This window comes from Kogia breviceps, chromosome 7, assembly GCF_026419965.1.
Source record: "Kogia breviceps isolate mKogBre1 chromosome 7, mKogBre1 haplotype 1, whole genome shotgun sequence".
NCBI lineage: Eukaryota > Metazoa > Chordata > Mammalia > Artiodactyla > Physeteridae > Kogia > Kogia breviceps.
In genome coordinates, this window is record NC_081316.1 from 109,286,720 (window position 1) to 109,308,443 (window position 21,724).

General features: G+C 44.6%; 1 protein-coding gene across 10 annotated transcripts in view; it reads left to right on the forward strand.

The window, feature by feature from the left end:
• GRIK4 (glutamate ionotropic receptor kainate type subunit 4) overlaps positions 1–12,299 on the forward strand; it is a 421,209-nt gene extending 408,910 nt beyond the window's left edge. For 5 of the 10 annotated variants that reach the window (XR_010841462.1, XM_067039151.1, XM_067039155.1 and 2 more), the window contains 2 exons: positions 5,888–6,006; positions 9,301–12,298. Coding sequence is in view for 9 of the 10 variants with exons in the window: in XM_067039151.1 (XP_066895252.1) it covers positions 5,888–6,006; positions 9,301–9,660 (479 nt within the window). In the remaining variant the exon portion in view is untranslated. Of the gene's footprint in view, positions 1–5,887; positions 6,007–9,300 lie in introns of all 10 variants that reach the window. The other 5 variants (XM_059069793.2, XM_067039152.1, XM_067039157.1 and 2 more) reach the window with 2 other exon arrangements.
• The last annotated feature ends 9,425 nt before the right edge of the window (positions 12,300–21,724 follow it).

Here is a 21,724-nt window from a genome sequence, read left to right on the forward strand (position 1 = left end):
AGAGTGAGCCAAGATTAAGTCAATGGATCATCGATTCAAACATCTGCTGTAATGTTCCCAAGGAGAGAAGGGGATTTTATAAGTGGAACTAATAGCCCGTACATAGGTCTCACTTCCCCAGTCACTGGGGGCGAGGGTGGCGTGGTCCTAGGAAGGAACTCAGTCACAGGGAGCCAGGTTGAGGTCTGTAATCACACCCCTGTAGCACGAGGGACCACGGGGGCCCCTGAGTTCTGGGGAGAAGTGATATGGGGGTAGGGATATGGGCTCAGGCTCTGGCTTCCGTTTGGATCTGGCAGTTCCCCTCGCCAGCCGTGGAGCCCTGGGCAAGTTACCTGACTCCAGTACATTGGTTTCCTGGTCAGAAACATGGAGGTAAGGGTAGTGCCAATTTCGCAGGGCAACTGTTAGGATTGAATTTAAATGTTTAGCCTGGTAAGCTGGCTCATAGTAAATATTCATAAAGGTCAGCTTTATTTTTATAAACATTAGCTGGGCAGTGAGATTTATCTAGATTTCACATCTGAGCTCTGAAGACTTGGGCAAATTCTTGAAGTCCTCTGAATTTCCATTTCTTTAATTGTAAAGTGCCAACCGTGGACTTTCTTTATAGTATTTTTAATGGTAATTGAATGAGATAGAGAATGTTTCTTTTTAAACGAGGTGCTTGAGCTCATATTTTGATAAATCGTAAAGTACCTCTCCCAGAACTTGTGTTTTGCCTCTACCATCCCTCTTGTATTCTGTGTTCCTTTCTCTACCCTTCTGCCATCGCCGTCTCCAGAACCTGCTAGGTCTAGTCAACAGATGTCATGGTCAATGCAAGAAGAAATGGCAAACTTAGTATTTCACAGTCCTCAGCAGTGCAAACGTGACGATTCGCTTTATATTTTCTGGGAAGGTCATACGCGTCAGCTCACATACGGGCACATGAAGTTGCTGTTTACAACAAATAAGTCCATGGAGATGGGACCACTTAATATATTTGCATGGATGTAGGTGAATGTAGCTCTGAATTAGGAAGCGCCTGAAAGTCAAAATGGTCAAAGAATCCATGTTTTTGTCAAATATGTTCAATGTGGAAGCTGGCACCAAGCTTCAGCACCTAGCGTAGAGCTCAGCTCACGGGAGCTCCTCAAGAAAGATGTGCTGACCAGCGTCAGCACAGACTAAATACGCTGCCCCTTGACGGGGTTGTGGTATCATGGTCTCTCCTCCCTCTGCACCTACTCCGTGGCTCTTGTGGCCGCTGCCTCTTTGCTTCCCAGGCTCCCATTCAGAATGAGCTTTCCTGCATCACAGTGGCAAATTTCCGCAGTGCCATCTGGAGATGTGCATGGGTTTTTAAGGGCTGGGACCTACGTGCACCTGAATCCAAGAAGCGATTATTTGCCAGTCAGAACCGAAGGCAGAGCAGGTGGGTGGGTGGGTGGAGGTTCCAATCCACTCAGAGATTCTCCCTTCCAGGTGGCCATTCTAGCTCTAGAGACAATGTTCTTCATTTGCATTTGTCAACTCTCATTTGTATTTGTGGGCAATCTGTGAGTGACACACCACAGTCGGTCTTCAATCAGCCAGGAGTTTGCGGGGAGAGTTTGATTCCATTTCGGTTAATACAGTCTTATGGCTGAGGCCTAGCTGAGGCTCAGAGACCCAAGTGTCAGGAGAAAATCTCAGTTTCAGCGCCATCTGTCTGGATGGCTTCTGTGAGGTCCCGTCTGAAGAAGGGAAAGGGAGTGATGAGGTGACTCCCCGGCAGGGGTGGAGGGCCTCGGGGTCCGCCTGGAGGGAGTCCACATGACAGGCTCCCCTGAGTGGGGGCTGTGAGCTGGGGGAGGCATCTGACTTCTAGGAGAACGACTAATGACAGCGTTAACGGAACGGCCGCTCTCTCCTAACTCCGCTCCCCACTCCCCGCTCCATCTGTTTTCCAACTCCGACTCTGCCAGCAATCTATTCTTGCTTCCACTTTCCATTAAGTTCCTAAAGGCACGAATGGTATACAAGCCCCGCTCCTAGGAGAAGGGGGCCCCTCAGCCAGGAGTCAGCACGCTGGAGCCAACACCCGTGATTAACATGCTGGCCCTGAAACGAGAGAAGCTGGGAAAGAGAGGCTGCGGGGTGTTTCAGTGACTCATGGTTTCTACCAGCATCCTGTTCAAACCTGAGCTCCTCAGAGAAGCTTTCCCTGATCTGATCAAGATTATCCCAGCACAGATCACCTGTCCATTTATAACCCTATCCCATCCCCCTCCCCCACGCCTGCCCACGACCGTGTGTGGTCAAGTCCATGCTGTGGGCTGTCCACCTCGTGTTCAGTCCCACCTGGCCAGCCACAGAGTGCAGTCTAGGCCACCAGGCTGGGAGCGCTCAACGAGGGCTGGCCCACTTTATGATTATTTTAAACAACATTTAATTAGGAATGAACAGTACGTATCCAAAGCTTTTGAGAATTCATGCTTCTACACCTGGGATGTCCTTATCCTCTTTCTGTCAGCTCATTTTTTTCAACAAACATTTATTGGGCTCTTATGATGGGCCAGGGGTTACCGAGTTGAACGAGACATGGCTCTTCCTCTCCAGGGAATCACAGTCTAGTGGGAAATCCAGGTATATAACGTTAAGCTAATTATTATTTTATGCAATATTAGAGTGGCATATGTCGTATCAGAAAGCATCTCTGATCAGAAAGATCACTCAGGCAACTAGGTGGACGGTAAAGTTGAGGAGGACACAGCTACGAGCAGGGAAATCATTTTGGAGATGCTGCCAAAGTCCAAGCGAGAGATGGCGGGGCTTTGAGCTAGGGAAGTGGTAGCAGAGAGAGAGAGAGAGAGAGAGAGAGAGAGAAGGTAAGCAACTGAAAAGTATTTAGGAGGTAAAATCAGCAGGACAGTGTATTGGAGGAGAGATAAGAGGCCAAATGCAGGGAAATGGGAGAATATGCCTCAGAGCAGGCAAAGGCGATTGAGAAGATTGGTTGAGAGCAGAGAGCAACGGCTTCATAAAAAGCCAAGAAGGGGGAGTTCCCTGGTGGTTCAGTGGTTAGGATTCGGCGCTTTCACTGCCGTGGCCTGGATTCAATCCCTGGTGGGGGAACTGAGATCCCACAAGCCTCGCGGCGTGGACAAAAAAAAAAACAAATGCCAAGAACGGGGTGTGGTTGACAATGACAAGTATTACCAGAGGTCACTTAAGATTGGGACTGGAAATTTTCCCATAGCTTAGAAACAAAATGTTCGTTGGTAACTTCAGTGAGCTTGGTTTTAGTGGTACAAGACAAAATTTCATGGGATGACAAGTGAATGTTCGGGAGAATAAAAGTGAATTCAGAACGCAATCAGTCTCTCCTTTAGATACCATAGACAGACCACCTAGTGCCTAAAACATTTTCGAGTGTCCAATATTACGTTTGAGATCTGAAAAAAATTATTAGCTTCAAACTGCAAAAAGAAAATTGCTAAATCAAATTAAGATGTGTAATTAACTGTCTCCAAAATGTAACATTGTTTCGACTTCATTAATTTTTAAATTTAATATTCAAAAAAACTTCGTTACATTTAGAAACAATCTTTTTGGTTTGATTTTTCTCCTTTTGCAAACATTCTCTTGTATGAACAACGACTGCTGAGAAATCACAGCCAATTATACATTAACTGTTGCTTGTCACTCTGTCACATCAGAAGCAAAATTTTAAAAATGCATTTAACATAAGATGTGGGTGCATTTTCTCCTACTTGCTTTCATGTGGGATGGGTCTCCAAATGTAAGCGTTTTAAGGACTGTCTTAACATAGTTCTGATACAGACAGTTTCAAAAATCTTGCCTAGGGAAGGAAGGAAAGAGGAGGGTATTCACTAGACAGAGCTGGAGGGAGAAGGATCTTGTATTTTTCTTTAAGAAGGGAAAGACCTGAGTGCATGTGTGCACCGAGGGAAAGAGTCAGTAGGGAGGAAAAGGTTGGGGAGGGCTGGGGTGGTGACTGAGGGAGACAGGGAAACGCTAGAGTCCAGATGGCAGAATTGGACTCGAGGAGGGGAGAACACCTCTGCAGAAACACGAGGGGAGGTTGAAGCCCTTCAAGGGGATCCTAGTCTTTTTCCACATGAGGCAGAGCTATCCCAAGGTGACAGGAAAGTCTTGTGGTACCTCACCGGTCACTTGGAGCTCTGTTTCCCTGAACAGGTAGGCACCTCTGGTATCACAGTCATCACTTCCCGTTCACTGGGGAGCCCTTTCTCTACATGCACTGGCTGGAGAAACTAGTTTGTCCATGATACTCGGATGCACGTCCCAATACCCGGTTCTCACCACCCCTAAAGCTGTGACTGGATACCCCACCTATGTCCTTGGTGCCTTCCCCCTTAAGTGTCCCTTCTGTCCCTGGATGTTCCTATGGTTAAAAACCTTCTGCCCAAATGGTCCCAGGTTAGGGAGGCAGATGATCAAATGAAGCCCAAGCCCCTTCCTCTTGGAGGCTAGAAATCTACTCCAAATGCTGTGTGCCTTCCCTTAGAACTGAGTTTTTAAGTCATCTCCTGTTTTTGATTATTCACAATAGAGGATGTTAACTCGCACAGGTACCCAAGAGTTGGCTGTGTGGACCTGCAGACCAGAGTATACAATCCACCGGGTGCATTCATGACGTAAGCCCCCGGAGCCATTGTAGCAGATCATCGGTGTAGGCAGGCGCTGCGCCGAGCTGTGTTATTTTAAAAACAAAACAACAAACCAACAGACAGCCATTTGAGTCTTTGTGAGAGAAAACCCAAGGCATCTTAAAATGGCTAGGTAGGGCCATTTTCCCAGCTTTCCAAAGTGTAGGAAGCAGTGTCAGATTTCTACTTCTGATCCATGGCTCATCTCAGTGTGGTAGGAAGCTGGCTTTCCCTGACACTGACATAGCTCTGTGTCCCATGAAGGCACCGCTGGTTGAACAAACACCCAAGTGTGCAGGCCTTCCAACAGCACAGGACATAAGCTACCCTCCTGGCATTTTTCAGGATAAAAGATGCTTTTTGATTTGTGATCGTGGCTCCTCTTGAATCAGGGTTTCATGTGTTTCTGACACTCCCCAAATGTTTGGGTTTCTCTAGTACCCAAAAAAGCATCCAATTACTTAGCTAACTCAGTGTTGGACACAGCCATATAATTCCAGAAATATCTATTGAGTGTATCTGATATGCCAGGTGTCATGCTTGGCAATGAGGTCACAACTAGAAACAGCCTAACTTCAAGGAACTTCGCCATACACAGTGCTTCCCAAAATACCAATTTGCAAACAAATCTTAGGCCTGCCTGGAAAAGAATCACTTGTGAAATGCATTTTAAAATACAGATTAGGATTAGGGATCCATACCTTTAATGAGCTTCCCAGGTCGTTCTGATGGCACCCAGGTTTGGGAACCACCTGGGATAAAACGTTTTACTTTCCAAGTAAGTCTATTAGTAGTAACGTGTTGACACAGTTAAGTAAATGTAATTTTTTCTATCCACAGTTTGGTTATGACAGTTGCTTTATATCAAGCAAACACACTACTAGAGGAAGATTGATGAAATTTTTATGAAACTGCTAGAATTTACTGGTATTTTGCTATCATGTCTCTATATGCTAAATCAAAATTTTCCTTAGCCCTTTTCTTAAAATGACTGACCCTCCCACCCCAGAAAGCTTCTCACCAATCTCCTCCACTTGCATCTAGAGCCCCCTCCCCTCTTCTACTCCAGTTATGCTGCATTTTTGTTTCCAAAGAATAATTATATCTCAAGGAACATGTGTGTAAAATGTCTACAAGACTCAAGTTCTGGTCATTCAGCATTTTTGGTAGAATGATTATGTCTCCCAGCTCTTTGACACTATTTTTTGTTTGTTCTCACTTTCTTACAGGACTGGGAATGGAGAATATTGGTGGAATCTTTGTGGTTCTTATCTGTGGCTTAATCGTGGCCATTTTTATGGCTATGTTGGAGTTTTTATGGACTCTCCGACACTCGGAAGCGACTGAGGTAAACCTTCTAAGGGGTACGACGTATATAGTATTGGCAGGCAGGGCCAAGTTCACAGGCTCACACAGGGTCAAAGGTGATTTCAGACAGAACTTGTGAAATCCCACAGGAGGATGGGGCACCCATGGAACAGCACAGCGGAAAGAATCCCAGTTCCGAGGGCAGGAGCTCAGGGTTCAGGCTTCATCACTTACTAACTATGCAGCCACAGAAAGGGCACATAACCTCTCTGGGCTTCAGATTCTTCTTTGAAACAGCCCAATAAATAAATCTGCGAAAAGTGTTTTATGAACAACGAAGAGTTACACAACTATGATTTAAGATGTAGTGTTATAAGGGAAAACAGGCGAAAGTACCAGGTTACTAATGGAAACGATGGCTTTGGTTCTCCCATCTTAAGTATGTTTTTGCCTTGCAGGTAAAGCTGTTTAGAGAGATCCCAATTCACGAGAGCTCAAAATGACATCTTCCTTCTCAGGGATTTTGAATAAGTTTAATTCCCAAACCCGTGGCTTAGAAACTGGGTTAATAGAAACCTCACACAGATGTCTGAGAGAAGAAAGACGACTTTATCCCATTCTACCTCCATTCCAGGGCACAAATCGTTACACGCTACTTGCATTGTTTGGCTTTCAAAGTATATTGACCTCTATCTCAATCTCCCAACTCCTGACCGTCCTAAAATCTCCTTCCCTAATTGACAGCTCCTAACGGTAGACAACAGCGCAGAAGAGTACAGCACCCCTGTACACCTATGCGGTCCAGCCTCATGTAGGGCCTCCATTCAACCCTGCTGACCAGTCTTTTCCATTTCTGTGCTCAGCCTCTTTTCCACTTCCCAGTAGGACTTCCAAGCCATCACCCACTCCTCACATCCCTTTGCTCCTCCATGACTAATTTTACCTCCTGCCTCACCCGGAACTCAGGAGTGACCAGCTCCCAATTAAAACGCCCACCTAAAAGTTTACCCACAACCGGAGCCACCCCCAGGGCTGCTGCAGACGTTCTGGTCATCCCTCCATCTCTGCCTTGTTCCCACCTTTCCTCAGCTCCTCTAAGATTATGCTTTTTCTCCCCTTTATTATTATTTTTTGCCTGCTCTCTCCTCCAAGTCCAAAACTATGCTCATGTGTATTCCATAGTTGCAAATAATAGCCATGTTGCTGTTGCTCTTGCCTTACCCCTCTCCTCTTGCAAGCCCAGGTGATCCAACTGTCTCTCTCTCCACGTCCTTCCCTCCCATTCGGGCCTCACTCCACAGCAGCTGGCTTCTCCCCACCCCTTCCCTGAAAGGTCATGGCTGAGAGGTCTGACCCCTCCCAATGAACAAAACCAAAAGAGAACCCACTGGGCCTTATTGGACCTCAGCATGGCCCTTGATGAAGTGGATCGCTCCTTCCAGAACTCTCTCCTCCCTTGCCTTGCCTGCTCCAAGCTCTCTTGGTTTCCCTCCTCCTTCCCTCTCCAGCGTTACTGGCTTTCTCCTGTCCACCCCTTAGATGGCGGTGCTCTTACCTCTTCCTAAGACCTCGTTCAGGTGTTCCTGTCCCTGTGAAACCTTCCGCAGTTCTCCTGCCTTCTTCCCTGGACCAGAAAGTTGCTCATTCCTCCTCCTTTCCACCACCCCTGTAACCAGCACATAGAGCACTTGCAAACTGTGTGGCAGTTATTTTCCTATCAGCCTGGCTGCTAGACATTGCACTGCCTGAAAGTAAGGACTGAGTCCTTTGTGTCTGTATTTCCACTGCAAAGCACAGTGTTTGATCCTTAGTCGACAGTCAATAAATATCAATATACGTCTTTATATTCTTGTCACATATCATAGATTAGGCAGGTGGTGGTGTTTTTGTTGTGATTATTATTAGAAGCACAGAGAAGTTAAGTGACTTGACTACAGTTTCTGCTCTTCATTAACAACCTTGGGTCTAGAATCCAGGTCTCAGGTCCTAACTCAGGCCGTGTTCCATTAGGGGATTCTACTTCTCTGTAGCTGCTTCAGGTAGAGGATCTGTGCACGCTGGGTTATTCTCCCAAGAGCTCTCCAGTGGTCTGGATGTACCTTGAAAAATTCAGTGAGGAGTTCAAGTTCTCCCAACATCTAGAAAGAAGAGTAAAGGCTAAGTTAACTATCTGACTGTGGTAGAACAACTGTCCTGTTGGTAGAACGGGAAGACTGGAAGAAAGAACATGAGAGAACAGAGAGCTTCCTCTCCCATCCTAATGGAGAAAGTGTCCTTTCCAGCACAGAGTAGAGAAGAAAGCAGAGCATGCATGTGCTCTGCAGTATGTAGGTTTAGGTTCAAATTCTGGGTCAGCTATTTGTTAGTCGAGTAATTTCTGGCAAGGTATCTGACTTCTCTGAGCCTCCATTTCCACATCTGTGAAATGGGTATAACGGTAGTAGTCACGGTACAGGTTCAAGGTTCTTCATCCACACTTCTGAAACCTCAAAAGCTCAAAAAGTTCCAAGCTTTTTGTAAGTTTGACGCCAATGCTTTTGGTGGCAAACTTTGACTTGGACTTGTTTGAGGCTAATGTTTCTGGCCTTTAACTCACTTGGTGTGAACGTATATTCATTTTGCTACAGAAATATTAATGTGTTTGAATATAGGGTCTTCCCCAGAGCCCACTGGAAGTGATACATAATATATTTTATGTGCATTGTATTACCTTGTCAAAATTCAAAATATTTTGAAACACCGCTGGACCCAAGAGTTTCTTATCAGGAGATGGCAGAGCTGCAGGAGTAGATTGCCTTGTTTTTGTTATTATACTTATTGTTAGAACGCCGCCTCTCCAGCCATATCCAGCTGATTAAAAGAAATGAGACTCTTTGGCCTGAGAACAGAATGTTCATGGAGACATGGTTGTTTTCTCACATGCTCGAAAGACTGACATGCGGTAAAGGGATTATTTATTTAGTCGGCTTCAAGGTCCAAATTTAACTGGGATGGATGGATGAAAAGTTCAGGGAGAGGAGTGAAGTCAGTAGAAGGAAGCAGCGTTTAAGGGTAATGTGCAAAAATGGTAGGGGCACCTCCCCAACGTGGTGAGATCAGTGTCTTTGAAGCTGTTCAAAGACGAGACGACCAGCCCAGCCGGCGGAATGGTATGGAGGATGTTTGAATAGTAAATAGCGGGTGGAAGTGAGGAGGTGGATTGAAAGGCCTTCAAACATATAAGATGATATCATTGTGAAACACTGCACCCTAGTCGCACGCCCGAATGAGCCCGCAGGGGACCCTCGGGGGCTGGTCCTGAGAGGTCGGGCTGTGACCTCCTCGTGTCCTCCAGGTGTCCGTCTGCCAGGAGATGGTGAGCGAGCTACGCAGCATCGTCCTGTGTCAGGACAGTGTCCACCCGCGCCGGCGGCGCGCCGGGCTACCGCCGCCGCGGCCCCCCATCCCCGAGAAGCAGCGCCGGCCCCGGGACACCGTGACCCTCAGCAACGGCAAGCTGTGCGGGGCCGGGGAGCCGGACCAGCTGGCGCAGAGACTGGCCCAGGAGGCCGCCCTGGTGGCCCGCGGCTGCACGCACATACGCGTGTGCCCCGAGTGCCGCCGCTTCCAGGGCCTGCGGGCGCGGCCGTCGCCGGCGCGCAGCGAGGAGAGCCTGGAGTGGGAGAAGACCACCAACAGCAGCGAGCCCGAGTAGCCCCGTCGCCGAGGACGCCGGGCTCCCCGGCCCGCTGCGGAGGCGGCATGCGCTGCGCCCGCACTGCTGCCCGCGGGGGCCCCCGGACTTGTACAGCGTCCACCCTTCTCTCCAGATTTTGGATCCAGTAACTTTACAAAACGATCAAAGAGCCTGACGCCCCAGCCGGAGACGGCGCCCTGGTCCGGGGAGCTGGGGCCACCCAGAGACGCTGAGCTCGAGTGGCAGGGGACGCTCTCCCACCTGGCCTCAAGCCCCCTGTTCCCGCAGTGGGCCTTTCCCTCCCAACAAAACTAAAGCGTCGGGGTGGGAGGGGTCCCTGCCCAGACCGTCCGATGAGTTGGTGGCACCATCAGTGGAATTTCCCCCTAGGAGGGGGCCATTGTACCCTGGGTCTAGTTCTTACAGGAGGAAAAAAAAAAAAAAATTAAACTCAACAGGGAAGTTTTTCTTTACTGGATTTGTATATTTTTGTTAATGTTCTTTTCTTTTGTTTTCTCTGTTTCTCTCCTTCCCTCCTTTTCTTCTTTGTTGTCTCAGTTCTATTCCTGTGTTTCGTTTTCTTGGGGGGGGGGGGGGGCTGGGTTAGGGAGTCGAAGTCACAATAATCCCTGTTACCATGTTCCTAAATTTTAGGAGATGAAGCGGCCAGTGCATCAGACTCCAGGCGCTGAACTCTCCTTTCTGTGTGGCGACTGGGGCCACAGGGCATGTAGGAGAAGATGAATTCGGTGGAGAATCTCAAAGAAAGGTCCAGTAATTTTTTTAAATGCCAAAACCCAATTAACTCATAGTTTACTGAGAGACCTTGAAATGCCTGGGATTTCAGAGGTTAATTTGTCCTTTCTTTCTCTCTCTTTTCGACTCTCACTATGATTGGGTTTGATTTGGTCTTTGGTGAATGTGATCTCTGAAGAAGAGGGAGAGCGGAGGACAGTAGAAGGCACAAAGTATCCCAGGCCCTTGTTTAAGGAGCAGAGAGGGTAAATACAAATTTCCCCAACAGTGGCCTTGGCTTCAGCAGGAATGTGGTGTCTTCAGGTGGGGAAGGATGGGGCTGCCCTGCTGGTCTGTTGCAAACTTTGTCAACTGCACCTCTTTTTAATCAAACTCCGAAGCTGCCTATGAAGCCAGACCCCCAAGGCTATCATGGATTGGGTGATTTCTTGCTACTAGATGTGAGACCTCGGTGCAAATGTGTGTGTGTGTGTGTGTGTGTGTGTGTGTGTGTGTGTGTGTGTGTGTGTATTACATGGGAAGATCTTAAGTAATCAAGAATTTGCCAGGTGCCTGGGAGAGAGGTAGGGTCTTGTAGTCAGTACACAGGCCTGGGAACTAGGGACCCTTGAGTCCTCACCTAAGCATGGGCAGTAGCCCCCCCTTGTATGACTTTATATGAAGCATCTCACTTCTCTTTCATCTACACAATCGGAGTTACTGATGCTTTCCAGGCTGTCAGATGCCTGCTAAGTACTTCTGTACATGTGAGATGTTTGCAGTGTCTGGAGAACTCATCCAACGGGAGGGGTGAAGCTTCTCAGCAGCTGCTTGACCTTTGCTTGGCTTTGCCAGTTGGGAGTTACACACAGAGAGTTTTCCTTTTCTGATTGAAAACAAATTCTATGCAATTTCTGTTTGTCAACTTAGAAAATTCAGAGGAGAGAGAACTAAACAGCCACTACAGCCATCTCCCCCGCCGTCACCACCTTGAATCAAACTGCCCTCACATTGTTTGTGTTCTGAACCTACTAAAATTAAGACACCCTTGCAAGACAACGCGCTTAATTCCATGTTTTTGCCGTCGACATTAGGTCGACATCTTCTTTGTGCCAGGACTATTAGTTAGAACTGCCATCCTGGGGGTACCCCGATGGTTCCTATCAAGGATGCCAGTTTTGTCCTAGGCTGACCTCTTCTCTCTCATGAATTCGAATGTTTTTACTTTTTCCTCTTAAACCATCAAATGTCGGCAAGCTCTGCAGGACACGAGTCTTTTTTTAAACCTTGCTTAGAGCCTCCTGGAGAAACGTGGATTTGGTGGGAAGGGCACCTGAAGGCAGATGGACCGCAGACTCTGCAGTGGCGCCGGGCTGCCCCGACCCGCAGCTCCATTCCTTGCTTCTGACAATGTGGTCCCTGCTGTCAGATCGCATGTGGGGCAGGAAGGGTTGTTTTTTTTAAAAAAAACAGAAACAAACAACAAAAAAAAACCACCTCGTTTTTATGAGCAGGATATCTTGATCAATAGCAAACTTTTGTAAAATGGATTGGTGAAATAAACGTCCCCGTGAATCATTTATAAAGTCTGTTGCTTTCACGGAATAAAGATAAGACTGACACCGCTAGGCAGTTTCTATTAGCTGCTGGGACCATTGCTGCCCTCACCCACTCAAGCTGGTGGGTGAATCTGCAGCCAGCTAGTTCTTTTCCTTGGTTTGTCTCCACTTTTTATCTGTTGGTCGTCGGCTTTCTTTTCCATTCTGTATTTTCTATCTGATTCTGTATACTGTATAAAGCTGTTTTTCCTTGTCTGTTTATCTTTCTTCGACTGCAATATTTACAATAAAACAGAAACAAACCCTGAAACGTTAGTGATGGATGAAAGCTGTTCGGGTTTGGAAAGAATGGTTTGGTGTGTCTAAAATCCAGGTACTCTGAAAGCAAATAAAAGTAGAAATCCACATTCTGTCTTCCCCTCCACCTGCCCTTCTCGTGCTCCTTCCCCATTCCCTATCCTCTTCCGCTCTTTGTTCAGACCCCAGAAAAATCTAGGTGGCTTCTTTCAATTTGTAGTCCTGGAGGCAGAGCCAATCCCCCCCGCCCCTCCCCAAACGGATACACATGTTAATGAAGTTCAGGATTCATAGGGTTTTGTCTTCCTAAATGCACTTTCACAGAATAGTCATCTATTGATACCTAGGGTAACTCTAGTCAGATATCACCCCAGATTCCACTGGGAGCTTGAAGATTACATCAATTAAAATATAATACTTTGCTTTATTTCTTTTAATTGCCTTGCAGGGCCCCAATCGTCACCAGATCTCTACCTCAGAACCCAGGTGGGGTGTAAGTTGAGCATGTAGATGGCCGAAAATCTTTTGGCTTCCTCTAATCCAAAGCTTATATGAGAATATTCATCCTGGGAACTTGCCAACCGGCCCTCTTATTGGTTAGGTGAGACCCAAATATCATGATAACCAATCCACCTGGGGCCACTCTGTGAAAGTTTATTAGTTTGGAATTCCAAGGAGTTTAATTTTCTTTTGGTATCCAAGGGGGACTTCCCTATGGTGTAGGAGTCAAATACACGCGGCCAGAAAGGGCCGGGGCATTTCAGACACGGCAGGTTGGTGGTTTGAGTGGAGCTTGAGAGAACCATTTGTAGCCCTCCCGCCGAGGGGGTGTGTGCAGCAGTAAAAGCAGTCTGGACACGATAAGGGAGATTTGATTCCCTGACTGGTAGGCAGCTCTCTTGGGGTAATAACAAAGAGACCTGTTGGGAAAATTCAGAGAAGGAATCCTTTCATAAAGATTTCACTTAAAGCTAGTGCTTCCTATGGGGCCTCTCAGAGAGAAAAGTAAGCTTTTAGCTGCCTTGAGTGATTCCAGTGCCCTTCTGTGAAAGGTGGCTCCCTGTCCCCCACTGGCAAATGCCTCACCATTAGCCCAATGGAGTGTCCTCAGTGGCTGACAGCCTGGGAAACCTACAGTATGACTCAAAGATTGGTGACGACGTGACTTCAGGAAACTCTTCTCACAGAAAAAATATCGACGCACTCATCTATCTATCTATCTATCTACCTACCTATCTATCATCTCTCACAGCTGGTGAGGCTTGCAAAGAAAAAAGTCGCCAAGTTTTAGAACTGAAAAGGTCAACAACCCCGTTATAATGTAAGGGCAACTGGGCAAGAGAAGTTCTGTCACTATGAACAGAACGTTATCATTCAAATTTTGTTACTTTCATACCAATTTCCCAATCTGAAGAATGAATGAAAAAACCATGAATATTGCCATTAAACAAATGGTAGATATAGCACTGAGATCAAGAAAGAAAAAAGTATACAAAGGGAATAAAGTGAAAAACAACCTCTCTGATCAGAAAATTTGAGGGCCAAAGAAGGGGCCTAAAGAAATTGAGTATACAATCTCCCCATACGTTAAGTAAGAGCATGCATCTAAATATTTCACTGATCGGACTGAACAGAGCGTGTCAGAGAACCAGTGCGTTGTGACTGTGTTGCGTCTGGGGAATTGACCCTGTTTACAAAGGTTAGAATATGCAGAGTCTATATCATAAAGGATGGAGGTCAGACCCATAAGTACAATGATCCTCCTGCTGGAAAATTAGCTAAAGGATCCTGCCCACTCTTCAGTAACCCTTGCGCCCAATCCAATGTTCTCTCTTGACTATGGCAGAGAAGTCAGAGGGTCCCGGGGACCAAGGGACCTCTCACCCTGTGGGGACTTTTTCATACATTGGTGAGTGACCTTGAGAGGTACTTCTTTAGTGCACAGCCCCACATTAGATTCTGTGGGATATAATGAAGAAGTGGAAGAAACTATCTGTCCTCTGTCTGGGAAGACAAAACGTACTTGTAAGAAACAATGGAAGTAAAGCACAAAATATCCAAGTGCTGGAGTGTGTGATTTGGAAGACAAACCATATAGACATTCAGAGACGCTAAAGATTCCCGGTAGTTGAGATTGGCTTAGGGGAAGAAGCAGGACTGTTTGTGTCTTGGCTTTGTTAAAACAAATTTTTTTACATCTAGAAAAATAAGATTTCCCTTCATCTCCCTGGGAATGAAATATGGTTAATTCGTGCTGATGAATTCAGTGCCCTTCTGATAAGAGACAGCTTGTTGTTGCTGTTGTTTTGTTTCACCCAGAGCGTTTCTTTTTGCAGGATTCCAGCTCGCCTGTTATGCTTCATCCTGTTTGCTGCCAATACTGTTTAGAGATTTCCACCACTATCTCATTCCTGGGCTTCTTTAGGTTGTATTAGTGGGATTAGCTGCAGAGAGGAACAGCCTAGCCCTACAGAATACAGAAAGACTAACTGAGAAATAATCAATGAAATGATCTGAAGTGGATTATGAACTCTTTAAAAAAAAAAAAAGATCAAATACTTTTTAAATTGGGGGTAAGGATGGTGAATACAGAACTGAAGGTGTGGAACCAACGTGAAAAATTAAAGCAGAACCAAATCCCCAAATTTCTGATGTACAGGAACATTCCGAATGATTTTGCTTTTCGGTCCATTAAACCATCCAGTTATCTGAAGCACATGGAGTCCGCCTGGAAAATTATTCTACTTGGATTGTTCTGATTAGATTCTTAGTATCTTTTCCATTAAAAATAACAGAATGTAACTTCCATTTCTACATCATCTGTAATCCTGTAGTACCAAGTGGACATATAAAAGCATACAAAATCACCAAAACCTGGTGACATGTGATGGTCAAAGGAGAGGTAAACAGTACGGGACAGCATTACCGGAGACAGTATATACCCACACACTCGAATGTGGTAATGGGACTTAAAAACTAGCTTAAAGAGGATCCAATGAAAAAATACTTCTGTACAGAGAGACTTAAATTTATTTCTCTGGGGTGCTTTTGCTCCCCTTTATATAAGCTAAGCTGGCATGTGTGTGTGTGTGTGAGTTTAGCATAGACCTGCAGATTCCCATCAGGGCTCCTTATGTCCATTTCAAAAGAGAGAAGACACTTTCCATCACTTCAGCCCGTGTCCGTGCTTCTAGATAACATTGCTGGTTTTAGTCTTCTGGCTTTTAGTGGATTAGTTCTCACTAAGCAGTCTTGGATGTAATTTATTTCTAAGCCAACCTATATGTAGATGCATGAAGTAAAAGGTGTTTTTTTTCCCCATTCGCAGCTGAATGATAAGTTGCCTGAGCTGACTTCTTAAAACCTCTTCCCCTTCACCCCCATCAGCTGCAAAACAGAGTTCCTCTAGCATGAATAAGTGACGAGGTAAGACGTTCTGCCGATAGTGTAGCAGAACACAGTCAGTGGGAACAAGAGCAATGCAGGTTGACATTCCTCTGTACTCAACACTTTTCAATAGCCTTGCCCATTGTAGGCAGAAAATAATTTTCAGAAAGGTCAGACAATGAAATTGTTAAGATGAAAGTGGTTAGGTTGACCAATGAGGTACAGAATTCAGAAACTACATTTTTATTCAGCTAGCCTATTTTTTGTTGCAAATAGAACACATATTTGCTGAGCCTGCCATTATTTCCAGAGGATGTAAGGCCCTCCCTGAGTCAGCCCTCGCTGATCTTTCAACCTTCTCCTGACACTTCTCCCACCTACCTTCCATCCCACCCTGCAGTCAAACCATACTGCTTCCTATTCTGCATTTGCCCTGTGTATCCCATGCTTTTCTTCTCCTCTGCCTATGCTTTGGCAGTTCCCAGCTCCTGGAATCCTCTCCCCATTCAACTCTCCATTGACAAAGTCTACCCTTCTATATATATTTTTTAAAATTTTATTGAAGAATAGTTGATTTACAATGTTGTGTTAATTTCTTCTGTACAGCAAAGTGACTCAGTTTTATATATATATATATATATATATATATATACACATATATTCTTTTTCATATTCTTTTGCATTAAGGTTTGTCACAGGATACTGAACATAGTTCCGTGTCCCATACAGTTGTTTATCCATCCTCTGTATAATAGTTTGCCTCTTCTAATCCCACACTCCCAATCCTTCCCTCCCACATCTCCCCTACCCCTTGGTAACCACAGGTGTGTTCTCTATGTCTGTGAGTCTTTTGCTTTCATAGATATATTGATTTGTATCGTATTTTAGATTTCACATATAAGTGATATCACATGGTGTTTGTCTTTCTCTTTCTGACCAGTTTGCTTAGTATGATAATCTCTTAGTCCATCCATGTTGCTGCAAATGGAAGCCTACACATATTTAGGGTCCAGCTCAAATGTCATCTCCCCATGATGTCTTCATGATCTTCATCCCAAGGCAGTAATGACCTCTGTCCTGAACATTCCCAACTTTTCTCTCTGTCCCTTATCACTTCCTACATTGAATCATATGTGTTGACTCTCACCTACCCGTGTAAGGCCCTGTAAGTGCAGAGAAAATGCCCTTTCCATCTTTTATTTGTTCACGGCGTATAGGGTTCTTTGCACATATTTGGTTCCCATGAATGAATGAGGCAAATTCGACTGAGAGCAAATGTACATAAAAATGTTGCATGTTTGAAACGGAGTGGCAGAAATATGCTACTACATCTCCGATTTAAAGCAACCGTGCTGGGCTTCCCTGGTGGCGCAGTGGTTGAGAATCCGCCTGCCGATGCAGGAGACACGGGTTCGTGCCCTGGTCCGGGAGGATCCCATGTGCCGCGGAGCGGCTGGGCCCGTGAGCCGTGGCCGCTGAGCCTGTGCGTCCGGAGCCTGTGCTCCGCAACGGGAGAGGCCACAACAGTGAGAGGCCCGCATACCGCAAAAAAAAAAAAAAAGCAACCGCGCAGAACTTAATAATGTATGCCAGGCAAAAATATGACTTCGTTTATTTTGCTGGGCACCACCCTGGTGGGGACAACAGGTTGATAATATTCGTAAACTGGTGGAGAGTTGTTTCCAATTGGTAGGTACAAGGGAACGTTTTCTCCCAGCGGTCTCCGTGCCTTCTATACAGGTTATAAAGGTTCTAAGAATTCAGCCTCCCGACTCCCATGCCAGCTTTGGAAAAAAATCCATCAGCCTTCTCCCTTCTCTCCTCATTATCCTCAAAAAGTGATTTCTGGTCCAAAATAAAATTACCAGAACTTGGTTCATGGGCTATCCATTTCAGTGTAAGTCCTTCAAGGTGGTACTTGCTCGGAAAAAATGTGATCATCTTTACCAAAATAATCAAAATCAGTTTCTTCCTTACTCGCCAGGAAAACCGAAAGAAATTCCCCTTGGTGATTTGCTTTTAAAATGTGAAAACATCGTAATGGTTGAAAAGTTAACAAATTATAGCTCTAGCATGTAGACTGATTACCATTCTGGGAAGTCTGGCCAGTTTTGACGAGTTGAGAAAAATGCTGCTATTTTCCTAAGTGTTAGTGTTTAGATCAAGGAAGAAGGAGAGGAGCAGAGGAAAAGAACCAGCTTTTCTCCAATATCGGCTACATACCCAACACACTACAAACATGTGTTTATTTAATCCTCGTGATAGCCCTCTGAATTAAATATTACTATTTTCAGGAGAGAAAATGAAGGCTTCTGGAAGTTAAATAACATGTCCAAATTTCCACAGCTAGTAAAAGACAAAACCTCATAACGAAAGGCAAATATTCAAACCCAGTCCTGTCTGTCTCCTTTACCAGGGTATCTTCCATTGCCTCCCAATCCATCTGGGGGGTTTTCCTCCAGAAAGAATAGAACACAGGCAGGGTTCTGCATATGCTTGATTTTTATTAGCTAGGATTCTTGCTTTTTTGTTGTTGAAGCAGACAAATCACTTTATTTCTATAACTTTGTTCACTCCTAATGTTTTGCATTACTTTTTGAAACAATGGGCTTCCACAAATGCTGAGAAATCACTAGAGATGCTAAAATATATTACTTTAGAGATGGAATTTTACTAGAAGAGTTTTTATTAGGTTCTCCAAGGATGTTTCTTATTCTTAACAGCAATGATGGTTGATGGTTTTAATACTGATGTTTCTTATTATTAACAGCAATGACGGTTGATGGTTTTAATACAGCACACCTCAATGAACCAGAATGGTCGTTTAGTTGATGTAAACATCCAGCTGCTCTGTTTTTTATTCCAGAGAGAGAGAGTCCTCTTCAGTGGTCAGAGATAACAATGTAAATGAGGAAAATTATTCATAAAGCCCCGTAGATCTAGAAGCTTACCATCTAGACTTGTAAATCTGGAAGGATCCTCTAGTAACTGTTTACTCCACTTTAGTTCATTCCCTACATTTTGATGATACCCAAGCCATTGTGAGCAAAGAGTTAATTCTAACCATTCAAACAAATAAAACTTTATTAAGTGCTCTGTTTGCAGTGGTGGGGAGGGAAGGAGATTTGTGGGTGCCACTGAAGGATATGAGGATGGATAATGTCATGTGGAAAAGGCAGTGGACTTTTTATCCTATGTAGCCCCTAGAACTAATCGTGCATATTGCTGAGATACAGGATACAGATCAATGAAAGAAGAACTTTTAAACAAAACACTGTGAGTATGCAAGTTGATGGTATCAGAAATACCTTAATAAATGAAGGATATCAGGGAGGATTCTTATATTTTGGGGTAAGTCAGATTAGATGATGTGCTATGATCCCTTATAGAAGAGTAAGATGATAATAATAGTAATATCTATCTTCTATTGACTACTTAATAAAGGCCAGATAATATGCTCTGTGTTTTGTACATGCTATTTTTATTTCCACAACAGGAAGATATTATTTTCCTCCTGTTACAGAAAAGAAAACCATTTATTTTACTTGGCCAGCAGCAATTTAGAAGTCAGTGGTGGAACTAGGATTTGAACACAGCGCCCTGCTCTAGAATCTTACTATTTTTAGCAAAGTCCTTTTCATTTCAACCTTGAGATCCTATGATTGTCAGCTGGGGGTCTGACTTCAAAGTGCCATTTAAAAGAGCAGACAAATGTACATAACTCTAATCAGGGGACGGGGGATAATACAGAACACAAAACATTATTATCTTGTTGAAGAGATAGGAAACACCTAGTTACAAAATAATAGGAGAGATTTATTTAATAATGAAAGGTATGATAACAAAAGACATAGAAAGGCATTATATAATCAACAAACTTTATATTCAGCAAGAATTTATTATTATATAGCCAAAAAAGTACTTTCAACATCCATTTAGTGCACATTTCTGTCTAGATACTGAAGGATACAGAAACAAGTCATTTAAAACAGAAGGAACTCACTTTCTGAGCCACTCATTTGACCCTGAATCTTAATTTGATTTGGCAACACTTCTGTTATTGTTTTGCTACTTACTTCATACTTTCAGGTTTAGTGTTTTACGATTAGTAAAGTAATACACGTACGTTATAGAAAATTGGAAAATCCCAAAAGCAGAAGAATAAACCACCCCAGATGTCAATACCTAAAGACACACATTATTAAATTCGTCTTCTAGTCGTTTTACTGTGTTTTTGAATCACTGTGATCTTACTGTACGCCATTGCATTATTTTTCTTTTTTAATTTTTTTTTTTTTTTTTTGCTTTACGCGGGCCTCTCACTGTTGTGGCCTCTCCCATTGCGGAGCACAGGCTCCGGACGTGCAGGCTCAGCGGCCACGGCTCACGGGCCCAGCCGCTCCGCGGCACGTGGGATCTTCCCGGACCGGGGCACGAACCCACGTCCCCTGCCTCGGCAGGCGGACTCTCAACCACTGCGCCACCAGGGAAGCCCCGCCATTGTATTATTACCTAACTTCATCTCCATATACACTGAGCTTATCCAACAAGATTCTGAACCAGTAGAAGGCAGAAATTAGGTACCACATTTTCCTGGAGTACCTAAGAAGTAAGCCTTGCACCGTGCTCTCAGCGTAGTAGTTGCTAGAATAATGAGTAGATTAATTGCTGACTCATTTATCAATCAATAAATGAATGAACAAAAAATATAAAGCAAGGTTCTTCAACCTTGAGGAATTTAGAGTCTGTATTAAAAATCTAATTGCACAAAGCATTCTAACCTAGGCCAATATATGGTTAAATGCAAATTGAGTCATTGCAGGATACTTCTTAGACAGAAGTGATAGGTGGTGACGAAAGATGGCCTGGGACATACCTGAAGGGCAGTAACTATGGTGGAAAAATCTGAGCTTATTCTTTTCTAACCATCCAAGAGGCCCCCAGTAGAAATGGGCTGGTCTATCTCCAGCCGGTTCCCTTTATTCTCCTCAGTGCCAAGTGGCCTCTCCACCGACGGTCTCAGGGGACCTGCTATATTCTATACAAGCAAAAGAAACCAGAGCCCCTCTCTCTGCACAAGGGGAATTACCCAGCTAGTGTTTCCTCTCACTCTGGAATAAGGAGGGAATTCTAGGCTACATGGCCATGGGGTGGATACCTTTCTCGAGTGGTAAACTTACGAGGAAAGTGTTTTAAAACTTTTTAGAGTTCTTTCTTTCTTTTAAGTTAAAGTCTGCTCAAGTGGAAGTGCTGAAACAGTACTCTCTCCTGCCTGGTTATCTGATAATTGTGGTCTCAGGGCCCCCATTATACAACTTGTGCTGAAGCGTATTGGAGCTGGGTAACTTGCCTGGCTTCGATGTGCAGCATGTGAGGGGGACACTCTGGGGACCTGGCAGCTTCTCAGGTGGCCTGAATTCAGTGAACAGTTCGCAGCTAATCAATAGGGGCATAGCAATCAGGTGGATGAAAGTAGGGTTGGATTTGAAGGATTTTCACGTCATCGTACTGGAGACTTACCCTGGGTATAAAGAACTGTGTGATATCAAATGTGTAATTTGGTGTGCTTCAGCTAAGGCTGTGACAGCTGGTCTGACAGGATGCCTGACCCTTCCACAGCTCTTTTAATTCCAGACGAAATGAAAATTCCCTCCTTAGTAGCCATTCAGGCTCCAATTTTACTTCTCATTATTAAACCATGAAGTTGGCCAAAACATTTGAGTTAAGCAAAATGAAGAGATTTATGAGCAAATTGGAGTCTAGGTGAAAACTTGAAGCCTAATCTCCAAAGATTAAGAAAGGCACAATAACCACACTATTGGAAAAAAAGCAAATCTCAGAGTAAACAGGAGGAAATGTTCTTTCTTACTTTTCCCAAAGAACTAACCCTTTAAAATTGAGTTTTTGGATGATGCCTTCATGCTTGGTAACACCCACCTGATTTGAGAAATGTTGGAATAGGATTTAAATGGTATTTTAGTCTCCCTGTAGAACTAAAAACGTGTGTCAGATTGATGGCCCCAAGCAGCTGACAGCCTCCTGTGGAGGCAAAACACTGTGATGAGAACAACATGAATTATTTCAGATCCCCCTTGCCCTGAAGA